At 35.2% G+C, this 19,666-nt stretch overlaps 2 protein-coding genes across 2 annotated transcripts in view; one reads left to right on the top strand and one right to left on the bottom strand.

The window, feature by feature from the left end:
• The window catches only part of LOC131936437 (WD repeat-containing protein 62), a 54,033-nt gene extending 39,058 nt beyond the window's left edge, over positions 1–14,975 (bottom strand). The window contains exons 1-2 of the mRNA XM_059293416.1: positions 14,775–14,975; positions 12,270–12,361 (exon numbers count right to left, since the gene is read on the bottom strand). Coding sequence (XP_059149399.1) covers positions 12,270–12,361; positions 14,775–14,861 — 179 coding nt within the window. The 5' untranslated portion in view covers positions 14,862–14,975. The remainder of the gene's footprint in view (positions 1–12,269; positions 12,362–14,774) is intronic.
• Positions 14,976–15,716: 741 nt separating this feature from the next.
• LOC131936400 (E2F-associated phosphoprotein) lies at positions 15,717–19,662 on the top strand. Its single transcript, XM_059293369.1, has 5 exons — positions 15,717–15,909; positions 16,958–17,151; positions 18,045–18,248; positions 18,374–18,575; positions 18,750–19,662. Exons 1-5 carry the CDS (start codon positions 15,827–15,829, stop codon positions 19,000–19,002), a joined length of 936 nt encoding a protein of 311 aa, XP_059149352.1. The 5' UTR covers positions 15,717–15,826; the 3' UTR covers positions 19,003–19,662.
• The last annotated feature ends 4 nt before the right edge of the window (positions 19,663–19,666 follow it).

The raw sequence follows: 19,666 nt of genomic DNA, 5'->3' as shown, positions 1-19,666 counted from the left end.
CACCTAAACAAGTTTAAGGTTTATATTTTCTAATGCATTTGGAATTTCTCGTCCTCCATTGGGTCAACTAGATAATTAATAACACGACTGATCAGATGTATATATTCTACTTATATTTTTCTTTAAATTTAGCATATTTCAGTGTACTTTTCCTCACATAAAGATATTTTTACTTATTCAATAGGTAAAAAACAAACAATAACACACCGATAGCTTATGAATAACGTCTTGTAATAATTACAGCCTCGCCCGACCCATTGTGTAAACAGCTTGTTGCATTGTTTCCGTGCAAACATTAGAAAATACATGTTTTCGATAGGCTGGTTTGAAAATACGGATGACAAAAACTTTGGGCACTTCATGTTTAAACAGTCGGAGGGCTATGTCCAAAGTAAGTTGTGAAACAATACTAATACATTAAATCACGAAATTATACTAATAACATGAGATGTAACTGATCATTAGTAAAAGGGGTAAATAAAAGACGCTGAGTCGTGTTATCAAAGGTGGAAATTATGCTTTTCTGTGAAATATTACTGTAAACAAAAGGTAAATTTTTTTCCCCAAAGATGCCTAGGGCCAAAAAAAAAAGTAAAATATCTGTATAACACATGCACGATTTAAAAAATGAAGAGCTTAATAATTATTTTTGTTTGAAAACCAAAACAAGTGAAACGTATCTACAATTTTTTAAAAAAGCATACGTTTTCTTTAACAGAGGACAATTGTAAAAGCGTTGGTCTATAAATACACATTTTCTTTCCCTGTTGAAAGTGGGGTGGGGGATTGTGAATTTAAAAAAAAAAATCAGAATTTGCTGAAAAAGGTCGGACATAGTGGGTGAACTCAGTGCTACAAAAGACACAATTATTGATTGACCAAGTTAACATTTAATCGGAAAATCGCCCAGTCGACATGTCTGACGGCTACATGTACTCGTGGATTACTACCATTGTCATCCTTCCCTACACATATCACAATGGTAGTTACCGCACAACCTGCTGGCTATTGATTACATATTTCATCAATTACAACTCTGTCAAGATTTTTATCCCTTCAAACAATCATACCTCCCATGCGAGCTTTTTTAAATACTTTTATCTACAGACAATGTTAATCAGGATGGGAATAATAAAAGCATATTTTACCTGGGTTATGGAGAGAACCAACAACGGAGAGCCCCCCCCCCTATACTGGGATAGGTGAACCCATTTATTTTAAAGCTGTTATATGGGAGTACATGAAGAGACTACATAAAGATACGGACCCTATCAAACACAAGACACTAAAGGTAGCGGAGATAAGGGGTGAGATGAGAAACGCAGCCCTCAAATACCCCCCAGCATGCCCAGACCTTGACCTCTTAGCTCGACCTTCAGGTGCTTAAGTTATACGTGAGCCGCAAGTTTGACAACTTCTGACATTTCGTTCCTCACGTGACTGCAGTGAGTCTCATGGTTCTGGCAGTGTTACGGGTACTGAGTCGCCGTGCTGTCGACTCCATCTCAGACTTGTACGGGTATTGCTTTAAACACGTTTTACTTTTTTATTGTCAACAGTTTTTTCCCCCTACATAATTTGTATTCCATATCTAAGTGACTAGTGTGTGTGATGTTAGAATCTAAAGCTCTTTAGATATTCTAGTCATACAACTCATTCAATTAGCCCTGGTGTTATATCTTTATATTATATTATATATAGAGGAAGGTATAATACAACCAAAGTTTGTGACGAAACAAGAAACAACTGTATATCACAAAAATTCCAAGGGTCTCTGTCTTATAGATATCTAACTCCATGGGTGGTAAAGATTGCAGATGCACCAGAATTTGGCCACTTTCTCCCACCCCCCAGGGTAGAATACACAGTACAATGTCGCTTTTGGCTACACTGTGTTTATGGCGCAGTGGGAGTTGGCTCCGACATTTTCATTTCTTTCATTCGTCTCACGGTATTTAGCTTCAACTGTGCATAAAACGTCAATTCTTTATTACCACTTTTTATTTGAAGGTCCGCGGCAAAATTATAGCATAAAATAACGGAATAATTGCTTTACAAGTCTCAGACACCCCCCTGGTATTGTAACTTTGTAACGGGTATGTTACGGTTTCGCATGAATGGTCGCGTGGCTCCATTCACAGAGATCAATAATCGCCGTTAGTATTCCACCCCCACTAGAACCAATCCATTCATAACACGGGACGTGATCGGTCACACTTGTCAATCACTAATCCCCTCGATGTGCAGACGATCACTAATCCCCTCTATGTGCAGGCGATCACTAATCCACTCGATGTGCAGACGATCACTAATCCTCTCAATGTCTCGTCGATCACTTATCTTTCACTCAGTGAAGACGATCGCTAACCAAACATGTAGGACAAATAAAAAGGTTTCAGAGCCCATATCTTGGCAGTATGTATAGTAAGACATACACGTACCCCTCCCACGCAGTGAATTTGACTGCACCAAACACAGGCTCGGAGTTTGATAACCAGTTCTCTTGTTAAATGACGTTACGCGTACTTCCACACTGTTCACGTGATGTTGCTTCACTTCGTTATGTCACTAACAAAATAGATGACAGATTTAAGGCTAGGATATAGCCAAAATATCTTGTTTACAAAAGCGGTCTGTATCACTTTTATATATAGGAAGACTGTATGACCAAAAAATATTGCGGCATTAAGAAAAAAGTCTGTATGACCCCAAAACATTGCGGCTATTTAAGACGACTCGAGTAAGTAAATTATCTGGCTTATATAAAAAGCATGTGGATTCACCAAAGTTTCTCACGTAAAGAGCAATGATACTCGCACATGGTGGTCTATAGGAGACGAAATGTTTTTAAAACATCCCATCCACATTCTGAAACAAATCTTCAGATATATTTCTCTCTCCCCATGTGTTCACAGGCAGGCAGTGCAGATGCTCCTTGTTTTAAACACCGGCCAAATTGTAAAGTTATTCCCTAATCCGGGGTTTATTACATGAGCCTGCTGGGTTTCATTAGCGCTCTATTAAGTAATTAATTAAAAGATCGTTGTGTTAGGTAGAATAAGGTGCCTCGTGTCGAGTGTGGCCAAATTAAATGAATGTTTCATCACAGAATACGCAGGAGCAATAATGAATTATGTTAGCGTGGAGGGAGAGGAGAAGAGAAAAATATAGCCCGTTATAAAATAAGACGTCAGTAATTAACCATCCATTATAGGCATAGACAGAATATCCAATATATACACCCACGATGTATCGGTGAGCAGGATTACACTGTATATCAATTATTATATTGTCTGCCCCAATATTTACTCAATTGAGGTCATTTGTAACAAGATGCGACCACACATGTGATACAATTGTTGGATCAGTTCAACTGTGTGTGTGTTACACATGATGTAATGATTACAAACACAACTGATACAATTGTTGAATTAGTTCAACTATGTGTGTGGGTTACACATACTGCGAGGATTACAAACACAATGTGATACTATTGTTGGATCAGTTCAACTAAGTGTGTGTCACACACGCTGTGATAATTACACGCACACACACATGTGCTGTTTTATAACATTGATGCCAACAAATGGTAAATTTCAAGGGAGATAATGAGAGAGTGAGACCACTCGGTTTCAAATGTGACGAGTGTACCTGTTTTATAACATTGATGCCAACAAATGGTAAATTTCAAGGGAGATAATGAGAGAGTGAGACAACTCGGCTTCAAATGTGACGAGTGTACATACATTGATATGAATAATGTAGTCAATTAGACCACAGGTAAAGAATGATGGGAATAAGACTGGCTTGTACGTCAATGTGTGTGTAGATCAATAGTGGCAACACCTACACACCCATCCAGTGGCTAATGTAACACGATACGGGAGTGTTCGTTAAATCACTAAACAACATGTGTATTATGAAATAAATAAAAAACTAATACGTTAGTTTTCTTTAAACGACAAATAAAACTTTCCTCATCAAATCAAATACGATACACCGGCGTTCTATAGTTACAAATTATCATAATATCGAATTTAACGTCTTTAATTTTAAAAATCTAAAGGTTTGTTATAAAAAAATTTACAAGGTAAAGAAAACTCAACACCGTCACCACCCCAACCCCCGCCCTAACATATATTTTAAAAAACATGACCACACTTTTAAGACGTAACGCCATTAAATCCCCATAATGCAATTTGTCTTGGCGTAATTTATACAAGCAAACGTAAACCATCAATCACACAGCTGACAAACGTAAAAAACCAAAGCCCATTTACTAAGTTACGTTACGTTAGAGTCAGCCCTATCATCTAGACCTGAAAACAGATCTAATCACCATCTTAGTGATATTGATGTCCTACTTTGACCATGGGCAGAAAGAGGAGAATACTTTTTGACGTCGTCACTCACCAACCTCGGGTACACTAAACTTGACCTTGACTTACCAGGAGCTAATTCATTAAACATAATCGATTGGGGCACTACATTGTACGACAGCTGAGGTAAATAAACACACTGAGGTAATACACGTTTAATGGTACGTTGTTTGACAGTTGTTTCAATGGTAGGTTGTGTGACAGTCGTTTCAATGGTAGGTTGAGTGACAGTCGTTTCAATGGTAGGTTGAGTGACAGTCGTTTCAGTGGTAGGTTTAGTGACAGTCGTTTCAGTGGTAGGTTGTGTGACAGTCGTTTCAGTGGTAGGTTGTGTGACAGTCGTTTCAATGGTAGGTTGAGTGACAGTCGTTTCAGTGGTAGGTTGTGTGACAGTTGTTTCAATGGTAGGTTGAGTGACAGCTGTTTCAATGGTAGGTTGAGTGACAGCTGTTTCAATGGTAGGTTGTGTGACAACTGTTTCAATGGTAGGTTGAGTGACAGTCGTTTCAGTGGTAGGTTGTGTGACAGTCGTTTCAATGGTAGGTTGTGTGACAGCTGTTTCAATGGTAGGTTGAGTGACAGTCGTTTCAATGGTAGGTTGTGTGACAGCTGTTTCAATGGTAGGTTGAGTGACAGTCGTTTCAATGGTAGGTTGTGTGACAGCTGTTTCAATGGTAGGTTGAGTGTGTAGAATGCGACAACCATCTAGGTCGGGTTCATCACAATGCTTGCCAGCCATGTTTGTATGATCGAGATTACTGTATATTATTTTAGTCATCACTTCAGAAGGCATCAATGGATCTTTGCTAAAGCCCGCATGAAAAGTGTCTGATTTGAAATGGCGGGAAGGTATGGAGGAATAAAGGCGGAGACAGATATATTTTTGTTTATTCCGAACAAAAAAATAATACTTTGCTTGAAGAGAAAGGTTTTATTTTTTAGCATGTATCCTTAGACTTCAAAGTATTTATTTGCCGATATCTAACTGGAATCAAGAAATTAATCCAACAAGAATCAAATATGAAAATAGATCAAAAAGGTATTTACGACAGCGAATAATTGATGAGAACAGATGACAAGTAATTGTTTAAAAAAATAAATCAAAAAAGTGAAAAAAAAAAAACCTATGCTGACAGCAATAATAGCTATGCTAACACTAAAGTATTAGTATAAAAAAATGTTTCCGGGGAAAAAGTGTTAAAAAAAATTCACTGAAGGGTAGACGTGCTCGTAAAAATGGTTTCCTTTTCTTCACGACTCTCTGAAGTGACGCGTCTTCATCCCTTTTAGTACCCCGTGTTTACGGTACATAAAGAGTTTACATGTTCAGGCTATTCGCTAGTAAACGGGGCTAGTCATTTCCCTGACTAGCATAGGTGTACACATGTAGCATTTACCTCGCCTCTAGCAAGTGCAATAAGAAACTAAATCCAGCACATCTAACTGGTATCGGATACTCCTCGTGTACACATCAAGTCAATCTGCAAGCATTAACTCTACAACCATCAAGTACATGCACTGGAGTTCCCTAGATTTTTGCACAGGTACACCGAAGAAAAACTAACCAATAAAGGTACTGATTTAAAAACAACGGAAATATTTTCCCTAATGAGGCGTGGATTCAACAACTGTAAAAACATGATAAAAATACCGGCCTCATTAAAGATGATGAAAACGCTAAGTGCTGAGTCGAATATTTCTTTCTGCTCCCCCATAAAGTGCTTCTCAGACAGGAAATCAATCCAGTCTGCAGAATTCGCAAACATCGAGCTTACAACTTGAAAACGACACTGCTATATTAATACTTTTTAAAAGTAAGCCTATAATAATCGATAAAACTCAGTCTATTTTAAAATCTTACAATGAACATAATTTAAAAAATCAATGTCGAGAAAAACAAAAAGCTATTTAAAAAATCCTGATTAGGTTTCTTAAAACCGTGTAAATACTGTAAAGCATAAGATATTTAACATGGTGCGTATACGACAACTCATGTCGATAAGACAAACCAAATATGACCATTCATCTACGATAGAACTAATAATCAGTATAAGCTCACTTTTATTACGACAGTGTTACCCTTACAGTTAGAAAATTTCACCCTGCTTTTGGTAAAAAGTTTTGAAACAGGACAAACCAGGTCTAGCCCCACTTTTCTCTCTAATTTCGACCCGCTCCATGTCGCCGTTGAGCCGACAGATTAGTTTACCAACTGCTCCGGTGCTAGGTGTACAAACACTGACTCATCTAACTACTGACGGGCTGGGCTGGTAAGTACTAAATACTGCAGATTTTAAGTACTCTACAACCCAGCTGAACACACACGTCATACACGAGACTCTCTAAAGGTGGATATCGTGTACGTTACAATATTTAAGAAACAGGAAACATTCGCGTGGATATTGTGTACATTACAACAAGACAAGAAACACATCAACACATGAGGCTAGAGGTATATATTCTGTACATTACAATAGTTAATAACAGAAAACATACGTCAACACAAAAGTGCATATCATGTACTTTACAATAGCTAATACACACAAACGATGCAGACAGTTAAGATTTTAAAAAGGGTTAGCTAACAAGCTAAGATGTAAATCTATATCTAACGCATGCTAATTGCGATTAATTATTCATACAAGTGATCGATTAAGTAAGGTACATGCGGTAGGTATAAAAAACAAAACAAGGATAATACAATCAGAGTCTACCCTGACAAGCGATGAGAAGTTTCCCTCGACAGATCAAAGATACAATCTAACGAGAAGATAAACTCTGGATAAGATATACACAAGGCCACCGTCATCACTAGACCAATTTTGAAGGCTAGGGGCGGTGTGGGAAACAGCGTAGGCTCATTGGTTGGTAATTGTTAACATTCGGGAATATGAAACCCAGAGTATCAACATCAAATAATATGTATGAAAACCGGAGTATCAACATAAAAATTAAGGTATATGAAAACCAGAGTATCGACATCAAATAAGGCGTAACAGAATATCAACATCAAATAATATGTATGAAAACCGGAGTATCAACATAAAAATTAAGGTATATGAAAACCAGAGTATCAACATCAAATAAGACAAGACCAAACACGGCCTAACTTCTTTAACTTTAAGTAAAAATCTTTTTATGCCTTGTCAGCTACTAAAGGAAACCCATCCCCTAATAGTATAAAACCACGCCTTAGTGTGTATGGACTAATGTATCCATTCATTCAACCCTTCATATAAAAACGTGATAGCTGCGACAGAAAGTCGCCAGTCTTTCTGTTACTAAAACGTCGATACGCTTGGCTAGTTGTGTTCTGGTCTCGGGTCAGTGGAGCATCCTACCTAGCTGGTCTCACTTTGAACTTATGTCGACGACCATCATCATAAAGTGACCTCTCAGATACGCATCACATATCAATATTTCAAAAACGTATCACCAGAGAGGGTACTTAACAGCAGCGATAACACAAGTAAAAAACCAGCCGAATACAACTCATTCAATGTTAGGTAAAAGTGGCCTCGGTGGCTAAAAATAAACTTCAATTTCTGTCTTCCAGTTGTAATTTTTTTCAGTTGAGGAAACAGGTAAGTGATTTGAAGCAGGACTGAGATGAGGCAAACATTGGGCATACTGGTGAGACAAACAGGGCATACTGGTGAGATAAACATTGGACATACTGGTGAGATAAACATTGGACATACTGGTGAGATAAACATTGGGCATACTGGTGAGACAAACATTGGACATACTGGTGAGATAAACATTGGGCATACTGGTGAGACAAACATTGGACATACTGGTGAGACAAACATTGGGCATACTGGTGAGATAAACAGGGATAATGAGGAGACAAACATTGGGCATACTGGTGAGAGAAACATTGGGCATACTGGTGAGATAAACATTGGGGTATACTGGTTAGACAAACAGGGCATATTGGTGAGACGAACATTGGGCATACTGGTGAGATAAACATTGGGCATACTGGTGAGATAAACATTGGACATACTGGTGAGATAAACATTGGGCATACTGGTAAGACAAACATTGGGGTATACTGGTGAAACAAACATTGGGGTATACTGGTGAGAGAAACATTGGGCATACTGGTGAGACAAACATTGGGGTATACTGGTGAGATAAACATTGGGGTATACTGGTGAGAGAAACATTGGGCATACTGGTGAGACAAACATTGGGCATACTGGTGAGATAAACATTGGGGTATACTGGTGAGACAAACATTGGGCATGAACAACTTAAACTGGTGAGAGAAAACATCACGAATGAAAAAGTTCAATTGGAGAGACATGAACAAACAGCAACAGTGGTAAAAATAAACGTGAGAAATTTGGGAACATAAACAAATTTCCGAACCTAAACAGACATGATGTCTTCAAGCAGGTGTACTCACCATTACACTACTCTAATTGAATTCTAACAGCCATATGGGGGGAGGGGGTGTGAGAAAAGTTAACGGTTTGCTATAAAAAGAGCTAACGGTAGGATGTGAATGTTTTTTTTTAAGGTTGCTGACTACACCTGGGAAGATGGCATACGTTGGTTGTTGTTGTTGTTACTGTGGTTAGGGAAGTCCCTGACCCTCAGAAGGTGAGTGAAATTATCGAGTACAATATCACCCCAGCCAACAACCCGAGAGTTTTTTTACCTTGACATTTGAAACCAAAGCCGTAACTGTGCCTTACCTGCGCTCTCCAGTTGCTCCTATACACTACCACGATAATCTATTTTAGATTCGCACGCGATTTTTTTTTTCTTTTAGATCTTAGAAAAGTAGGAAGAGAATTTAAAAATACACAAGTTCATCAAACATGACACGGGCAAACAAATGTGGATTCATTTTACTAAGATCTGTCTCTTCGAGACGAAACTATTTTTGTCTATCTCTAAGGCTACCAAGTCATATAGAAGATAATAGATCTACGTCTTGTCTCTAAATACCTTCATCATTCGTCTTGCTCAAGTCACCAGCACATGATTACCTAGAATTTTGAACACCGAACTACACGTTTATTTTTGTGACGACTGACTGCTGAAAGAAATATTCGTGTGAGAAATTGTTTTAAATTAAAAAAAAAAACTAAAAGGAGATGGGTGAAAAAAAAAGAGTTCGATACGATGTGAGGATGAAGAACGTGTCAAGAATGCGTTATAGAGACACGGTTCAACAAGTCCGTGTCTGCCCATCTTCAATGCCAACATTGCGTCTGGTGCGCACCTCAACATCCCAATAAACGTCAGCGGCGTGTACCTGATGGTGTAATAACCAGATAAATATGCCGGGACACCCTCTCGGTATGCCTGTTATTGCGTCATTTATATGTGTCAACATGTGTTGAGTAATGGGTTATTTTTAGATACCACCACAAATCGTTGCCACCATTTTAATTTTTTATTTTAGGGGGGGGGGGGGGAGAATGACATTACGTTTGTAAGCGCAATACAAAGACTAAATTTTATGTTTTTTAAAACCCACTGCGCAATGTGAGTAGTGCTAATAAACAACCATCATTGCACAACCATTAACCACTCATGCGTGACCACCAACTATATTTGTGAAAGCTTTACTATACACACATGAACAAATACAGGATACGCCTTAACACAGTAAAATGTGTGTAGGTAGTTATGCTAGTCGCTCATTTTAAATAAGGCGACGTTTATCTTAACGTTAGGTTATAACAAGCCTGAAAGAAATAACTATCAATGGTAAAGTTTATGTCTAGAACCGATATAAATGGTGGGTATAGGTCTACATCATAAAACAACACACTGTCAACTGGCAGGTTTAAGTCACACGGGACTATTGTTGCCTAGGTTAATCCTTGAATGTTAAGGCATCAACTAGTCTCGGCCCAGCTGAAACCCAGGATATCTTTCAACATCACCACTAACCCTCGCTCACCTACAACATGCAAGGTGAGGTTTAAACGACCGTACCGGGGAGAAAAAGTAAGGTCACAGATACAAGAGATAGCACGTGACGCCGTTAAAGAGATCCAAACTATAAATATTAGCCACGGCCTAATGTTTGTTAGCCCCGTCTTGTGGTTGGAGAAAAAAAAATCTTGCACACATAATTGTCAACAATGACAGATGGTTCAGCGTGCCCTGAGTTTGTTTACATTCGTGTAATCGATCAGCGACTGGCTGAAGATGTGTAGTCTACTTTTTTCACCGTCCAGAAACAGCCAGCACACTAGACCGACGGATAGCACGGTGTGTGGTCGTGTTACTGGCCAGAGCACACGTGGACCAAAAGTATAGTTTACACGGTAATGGTACAGCAATACGTTATGTGTAAATGTACACACACGTGGAAATCAACACAACAAGAATTCATCAGCGAGATGGGGAAAAACGACTAGCTATGTGCTCATGTATGCTAACAATGATATGAGTGTAACAGTTATGTCAGTAGAAATAAGGAAGAAAATTAGCTTCAGCTGCAAAGGCTGTGTCTCATAGTTGGCACAGACCCTTGCATAATGATTTATCCATTTTACAAGTACCAAGAGGTTAAATGTGACTATCATTACACAAGGTCAAATGTGACCAGCACAACATAGTCAAATGTGACTAGCACAACATAGTCACATGTGACTAGCACAACACAGGTCAAATGTGACTAGCACAACACAAACCAGTTAAACCTAACTTGCACAACACAAACCAGTAAAATGATACTAACCCAACATTAACCAGTTAAATGTGAGTAGCTCAACAATGACATGTTAACATTACAAAAATACATTATACTATCCCCAAAACACACAACAACAAAAAAAAAAAAAAAAAAAAAAAAAAATTATGTCATTTCAAAAATAAAATAAAAGCAGGTGTTGACCTATTTTCCTACTTTATCATCTCCATCTGTAACAAGGCACCCTGTGACAAGAGCTTACAAGTTTTGCATATGAAAAGGTATAACTTCACACGCACACACATGTAGAAGAGAAGGGGGTATATCCACAAACACAAAGACCTTTCCATACACACATAAGCAAGAAATCACACAGAGACCATCTTGTAGTATTATTTCTTAAAGAATTGTTGAAAGTGAACAATACAGTCAGTATTAGGATTTAAAATCAGTTACTTTCAAACATTTAAGCTTAAGACCAAGTCAATTATTTCATATTTGATAAATTAAGACTTCAACTTAGTTTACATTTCTTTCATAGAACTAAAATGGAAGAAGATGGTATACTAAGTATTTTTTAAAAAAAGGAAACAAAAAAAACCCACAAATCTATATATTATGAATCTCAAAATAATATCTCAAACTGATGCCAAAGCACACAGTTCCAAAAATATTTTTGACCCAGACACTAAGTGCTAGACATCAACTTAATTAGGAGCATTTGAAGGAGTTAACAGACTTCAACATTTTGCCAGGTAAAAAAGGACATCAGAGAAATGTGGCACACCAAGAAAACTTTAATTATTAGGCTTCTTTTTTTTAAATTGGTTAATTACTGATGGATATTTCCAAATCTAGATTTACTAATTACCTTTTTTTCCCACACTGGCAAGTCCAATACATTTTGGTATTGAGGGAATAAGGAATTCAATCAGTGAGTGCTTATAGCATTTAAAAACTTTAATTATCCTATTAGCTATCTGCTATGTGACAAGACAAAAATAAAATATTTTAGTGTTTCATGTCTACGACATCTGTTCCATGAATTACCACCAAAAAAAAATCAATAAAAATAGAAAAGTTGAAGAATCCCATGTATGTTGTAAACACTAAGAAATATCAATTTAACGAATGATACACAAATGATAAAAATATAAACAGGGAGGACGTCTACAATATTAAAAAAAAAAATCTTAAGCTTACAGCAACAAAAGTAAACAACTCACCCTGCAGGATAGGCAATAGTTCCATTATTGGAGTCACATGAGAGGCCAGCATTAGATGACACTGTCACTCCTAACACTCTCTGCAACTGAACCTAAAGATTTATAACGTAGTTATATCATCACGTAATCATCGCCCACATCAGTCTGATTTAACAACTTACAAAACAGCAATCAAAGATTTGGACCAACTGTTATGGAATGTTTAGTTATGGATATTAAAACATGGGTACTTTAAGATTTTAATTCTCCGTGCAGGCTAGGGTTGTGACTGTTAAGTTTTAGAACTTTAATTAATGCAATAACCTTTTAATGTACAGGCAGAATATAAATTATCATGAACCCAACAGTACTGTTGGGTAAGCAGTTGTTTGCTCCACCATTTGACCATGCCGTCACATAAAATATAAATTATAATTAGATAATATCATAAAACATTCTTTAATGCCCAAAATATGGAATAGTGCAGGGCAATGTTAACAAAAAAATCTTGAGTTCAGATCCCAGACTGTAGACATTGGAGTATGAAGGCTAAGCTGATTCCATCTTATTCTGATGTGTACAAGACTCACTTAAAGGAAAAGTAGCTGGGTATAGAAGAAGTGACCAACTATCCCTTCATATGCTGTAGTCATAGAAATTATCAACTCTACTTCATAACACTGAGATATATCTAATTTTCTCCAGTGCCTAATAAAAATATAAGGGATTCTAAAAATTGTGTGTTTTTGCTAGTAGAACTATTAATTTATTTTATACTACTGACAATACTAAGTCTACCTTATTTTTAACCTGAGTATCTGAACATAAATCCAGAACTGAAAAAGTGCTAAGTTTAATAGAATACACAGAAAAGAACAGTACTGTAAAATATTTCAACACACTGGTTAACAATGATGCTTGTGAAGTCTTCAACAAATTACCAGCATAAATGTTTAAAAGTCTATGGTACAAACTTCACTCAGGAGGGGCTTTAAAATAGAAAACACCCACACCCCCACACTACAAACATATGATATATTAAAAAGCCATTTCCTTAAAATAATGCATGAAACATACAGGCTGCACAAGAACTTGGTGGGAAATCATGAGAATTCTTCATACCACTACCAGTGTCAAACAATGCCACAAGAATTAAGTTATCTGATAAATCTTTTCATAATTCAAAACCTTATACAGCATTATTCAAATACTAGATCTATGGCTGATTTTACAATACTACTTAACCTTATAAACTATTTTTGGAAACTTCATAGGCAGACTCAGTGAGTAATAAAAATACACTAAAATATTAAGAATCTAGGCGATGGTTGATTTTATTTTAATTGATATACCTTAGCCCATATTCTTAAATTCAATTAACTAAAAAAACACTAGATTCTTTTTAAGGGGTAGTCCATGAACGACAGCACACTCCTACGGGCGTTCAGACTTTTGTGATGAGTGTAAGAGTGGGTAAGTTTCAGAAAAAGTGACAACACTTTTGCAGTTTTAACTTAAGGCCATATTAAAAAAAAATGTTTTTGTAAAGTGTGGTGTACTAAACTGATCCGAATTTACTAAATACTATTTAGGTCTATTGATTTAATATAATTTAATGCTGATAGAGCTCAATATGTATAATCTATTTAAGAAAGTAGGGATAAATTGTGGTTTTAAAAACAAAAACTGCAATTCTGAGGGGATCATGGTATATTATTTACGGGGGGGGGGGGGGGGGGAGAGAATTTTTGTCAAGGTGACAAATCATTTTGAAAAGTGTGACGTCTCTAGGTTAGGAAGGATGACCACACATAGGCCGAATTATTAGGTACCTAATGCTAATTAGTAATTCTAAATTTCAAAAATCACCCAATTCTCGTGTGATCACATAGTTACTGACACTAGCTAAAAAGGCAATAGATCTAAAATAAATAATTAATAATACCTAGATCTACTAGAATCTAGCTAGATCTAGATCTAGTCTACTACTAGAATCTAGATCTTGATCTACCTTGAATCTAGATTCTAGACTATCTAATCATCTAGTATCTTACTATCTAGACTGTGTCTTGTAGCACAACTTGTAGGCTTACAATAAATTTTAAAATTTTCATTTACGAAGTGACTCAATAGTCAATAGTACTGTACTAGATCTAGATCTAGTACTTACTAAAGATCTACTATACGCGTATTCAATTGCAATAATAGGCATAGGCCTAAGGTAAGTAATAACCAATAAAATGATCACACTGCGTCTTCTCCTATCTATCTAGATCTAGATATCTATAGACTCTAGAATCTAGATCTAGATTATATCTAGATCTAGAACCTAGAAATCTTAAAGACTAATACTAATACATAGTCTAATAATATAATAACTATTAACTAAGTAATATTGTAATATAGAGTCTATATTCTATATTCTATAAGCTATCGTTAGCTGAGCGAGAGCATCGCTCAAAAATTTCAATCACGTCATTTTTCCTTTAAATTTTAAAAATCTAACCTACGTCGAAAGTTACTTACTCTTTGATTTACGGGCAGAACTTTGTTTTTTCTCTTAACTGATGGTGAACGAAGTATTTTTCGATGCTGTCGTACGTTATCCATCATCCGAATTTAAAACAATATCCTAAATAATAAATCCTATCCCATTGTATCGTATACCCCAGTATTGCCTTTGGAGAACACACAAACTTTTGAGTCAGGAAATTTTCTGCGTGACTGACAGCCGCTATTCCTAAGTGCTGTTCTAAGCTTTGACTTGATTGGTCAGCTATTTTTAACACAGGAGGGTTTCCTTGCTCTAATTCAATAAACAATCTAAAACCTAAATATTGTGTGGTTTACACGAACACACAAAAGTGCTTACTATTGTCAACTCAATGACAAGTATTAGTTTATCTAGATCTATAGTACAGGTGTTAAAGAACGTTTGAAAAAAAAGTGCTTAGTAAAAACTACTTAATATCCAGAAAGATTTTTTAAAATTAATGTGGGCTGAAATTTGTAATGAATAGTCACTTTGTAGTAATTATATATTATATAGGGCCTAATAATATTAGGCTAATAATAATAATAGACCAATGACAATAATAATTATATAATATATAATGATAACTAGTAATCGTGATTCAGCATTGTTTGAGCAAATATAAATTTTATATAAATGTAGCTATTATTATTAAGAATTCAAAATGTGAGAACATGTGCGATAGGCCTAATCTAATGTTTTATTATTTTATACTAAAATAGAAATGAAAAACTATCGGTAGGTAACCTTAAGCATTTTGAAAAGTAGATAGGATATATCTATATATTTAATAATGTAGGCCTTAGGACTATAGATCTAGATATAGATCTATATCAAATGATAACTAATAAATAGGCCTAATTACATGGCATTTAGTTTTTACAAGTACAATTGGGCAGAATACACAAAGTAAATGTTTGTTTTTGGTATTTAGATATATGCAAAACCCTGTAGTTAAAAATATAGATTCTAGCTCAAAAGGCAAAAGCGAAAGTAAGAACAAGGCTTCTGAATAATAACTGATCTAGAATCTAGATCTAACAATATGTCAATTTACTCAAGGGAAAAAGGTTACGATTTGTTTGAGGACGATGAAGACGAGAGCTTGTCCGAAGATTACGAAAGCAGGTAATCTAACTAAAATTTTAAAAATGTAATTAATTTAGATCTAGATCTAGTAAAAATTCACTTTTTTTATTTTTAGGTACGTAAAAATTTTAAATAGTAAAATCGCTCGCCACTAGTAATGTGAAAAACAGGTGACTCCTTAAATTTTAATAATTATTTCACATTTTGAGGAGGATTTAGAATAATTTAGATCTATGTTTTGAAAAATAAAAAAAATGTTTCCTTGTTTCATTTATGTCTAGAATCTAGAGATCTACCTGTTTTTAAACAATTAGGCTAACAATTGAATTAAAACTTTACAGTAATAAATAAATAAATGAAGACTAGCGATGTTTCCAGCAGATGCAACCATGCTCATTTACTATAGACTATAGCAGCCACCTTGTTTAAGTTCTTTTTTTGTAAACTTATTCAGGGGCAAGCCATTCTATTTTACAAATGGCTGCTGTTTATATATATAGTATAGCAAATCTTGCTCGCAAACACTGCTGTTTAAAGATAATTTCTGGCCTATATTGATCTATTTAAGCCATTGATTTTGGTTTATTATTCATTTATCTATATAATCTATAATATTTGACACAAATATATCACAATCTATTAAAGCCTTGACAATGAGGTAACTTTTTCGTACATTTCTAGCCCCGGATGAATTTACGTACCTAAAACAATAGATTACCAAATTCTAGATTACTAGGATTAGGCCTTAACTACCTAAACTAAACTAATAATCGTAACTAATAATATTATTATTAATATTATATTATAATAATATAGCCTACTTTAAACTACTTATTACTAACTTTACTTACTACTTATTATTTTACTAAGAATTAATTACTAAAATTACTCAGTCTGAGTCTAATACTAAGATTCTAGATCTAATATTGACTAATATTGCATTCTACGGAAGGTGTTGTTAAAATGCAAAACTCAAAATGACAAGTCCAGAAGTGTGAAGAATTATTTTAAAAGCAGGTCTTGTTTTTTGTATCATTTTCATGTCAATAACATTTATATTTTGCCTTTGGTGTACATCCATTTGCAGTTCAGAGGATGAGATTAACATAATTCTTCATGGTACCCCTGAACAGCGTAGAAAGCTCCAGCATAATCAGAGAATACAGAAGCAACATGTCACAGGAAAGAAACCCATTGCAAAATCTTCAAGTGAGGATGAGTTTGAGAAAGAAATGACTGCCGAGTTGAATCAACAAGTTAAATTTCTTGAAGAATCCAGAGGTATAATAATAATCTAAAGTTTTAATTTAACACACAAAACACTATACTTAATTTTAGTGTCTTTATTATTTTTAGTTTTCAAAATGCATAAAACTGCTGCCTATTAAGGGTTTTCTCTTACCAGTATTTCTATTAGAGAGGATTAGGGTAAGGGGGACGGAGTGGTCTAGCGGTAGAGAGCTGGATTGCTAACCTGTAAGTCTCGAGTTCAAATCCGGGTTCTAATCAGTAGACCGTCCCTGAGTCAACCCAACTCTGATGGGTACCTAACTTACGTTAGGGAAAGTATAGGCGGCTGGGCATAGTGCTGACCACACTATCTCTTCATATGCCGAGGTCATAGAAACAAGTGAACTCTACTTCACTTGCCCCATAGACCATCAGGTTTGAATGGGAAACTTTACTTTTACTTTAGGGTAAGTGTTAATGGAACTATATTAGCAAAAGTAATAGATATGCATAGAGGTATTCTCAGTATTCTGAGTTTAAACCAAAATTTTTTGTTTTTGTTTCATTGTTTATTTAAATTATAATTTACTTTTCAATAAAGAGTTGTGTTAAAATCACTTCATCTTTTCCCCTTTGTGCTCAAGACACATGAGGCCACCACAGAAAGTACCCTCCACTTTTTTCTGTCACCTGCAATTTCCTGGCAGTTCCAGAAGACACTCCTGTCTCTGCCAGCTGCTCCCCCGCAATGGACCTACACATCTCCATTGGCCTTCATTGTTTTCTATTTCCTTGAGGCATTCCTGATATATCATAGGCTATATTCTTAAGAATATCCCCATCCAGCTCAATCTTTTTTTTTTCAGTTCAATTCCATTTGCTTTGTCTGTGTGTGTTAAAATAGTTTAACTTAATATATTTATTTATACCAATGCTCTTGAAAGGTAAAAATGCTGTTGCTGGAAGCTCTTTACAACTTGCTGAACAAACACCAACCACAACAGCTGATGTAAATATACCCACAAATGTAAACATATCTGTTGATGGGAATGTAACAAAAAATGTCAGACAGAAAGAAGAATATTATGATGAGGTTTATTTTGATTCAGAAGATGAAGATGAAGAAAGTTCTGGAATTAAAATTTCTAGTAAGTTATATATTTAACATTGATGGCACAAAATCTTTTAATTTTACCCATAATTTTTATAATTTTTTAGGAATGCTTTCTAAATTAGTGCCAATTTAAAGAAAAAAAATCATTTACTTTTCCAGATAAAGGGAAACATGCTGTGATTTCCAATGATGATCTGCTCTATGACCCAGACATGGATGATCAAGATCAGAAATGGGTTGACCGTCAGCGAAGTATGAGACACAATGGAAGTAGTAGATCAAATTCTGGCAAGGCCCCATCAAGTGATGCTCTGCTTGACTGTCCTGCTTGTATGACCACATTATGTTTAGATTGTCAAAGGTAAATTTTAAATAGTTTATAAGTAATTTTAACACGTCAACTTCATCTTGCTGTTGTAATATCAAATATAGATAAATTAAGTATTTTATACATCATCAACGCAATTAATCTGATGAACACAGTTGGATATCAGATCTGATATTATGTATCTAAACAAAATTATATTGTCTGCAGACATGAAAGCTACAAAAATCAATACAGAGCAATGTTTGTCATGAATTGCACAGTAGATCAATCAGAAACACTTGAATATCCAGAGCAAGCCCCCAAAAAGAAGAAGAAAAAGCCACAAGAAACAGCTCCCCAAGCCCTGTCATCTAAAGATTTGTTTAATCCTGTGCGATGTATTGAATGTAAAACAGTGGTTGGAGTTATTGATAAAGATGAAGTTTATCATTTTTTCAATGTTTTGGCGAGCCATACTTGAAATAGTCCTTAAGCTCTGAGCCACCCATATATTATCATTAGATAGATATTTTTATTTTAAAAATTTAACCAGTACTTATTTTAGAATTATTTTACTCCTTGAGTAAATTATTATAATTTTTGTATCATTTAATATTAAAACATTGTATTATTTACTTTTTACTGTAATGAAAACAAATTGCTAAATCACCCCTTTTACATAAATATTAAAATTTTGAAGCATTTTAATATTAACAGTTAGAGAAATTCATTTTTTGAATTAGTCATGTTTTTGTTTAGTAATTATAAGTGAGTTGTTTCTTAAAATGTAATCTGAATTTAACAACCTGATTTTTGTTTTACATTTTAAGTTTTTAAATTAATATTTAATAAAGATTATTGCTCTTTTATGTTTTAATTTAAATCTTAGCTTCTTTAATAATTGATTAATGGACAGTCTTTATAAGCATGAACTTTATCTGAAAAGATGGTAGCAGTTTTATAAGTACTATATGAGTGGCTCATGTTTGATTTTGAATGGTATTTGTATATTATGAGGAAGATTGTATAAGAATTGAATTATTTTTCATGATGACTGACTATTTTGCTTATTTTAAAGCATTAAAGAGTCATACCTTGTCTCTTCTGAAATGTTTTTAAAATGTGTAAATAAATTATTGACCTAC

This window comes from Physella acuta, unplaced genomic scaffold (assembly GCF_028476545.2).
Source record: "Physella acuta isolate Inbredline_101_S28 unplaced genomic scaffold, ASM2847654v3 ptg000015l, whole genome shotgun sequence".
In the NCBI taxonomy this organism is placed as follows: domain Eukaryota; kingdom Metazoa; phylum Mollusca; class Gastropoda; family Physidae; genus Physella; species Physella acuta.
The sequence above is the reverse complement of the archived record's forward strand: the minus strand, read 5'-3'. Positions and strand labels throughout refer to the sequence as shown.

Coding starts and splice junctions, on each gene's coding strand:
- LOC131936400 (XM_059293369.1), top strand. CDS start 15,827: ATGTCAATTTACTCAAGGGAAAAAGGTTACGATTTGTTTGAGGACGAT. Junction 18,249..18,373: donor TTCTGGAATTAAAATTTCTA/GTAAGTTATATA, acceptor TTACTTTTCCAG/ATAAAGGGAAACATGCTGTG. Junction 18,576..18,749: donor TTATGTTTAGATTGTCAAAG/GTAAATTTTAAA, acceptor TATTGTCTGCAG/ACATGAAAGCTACAAAAATC.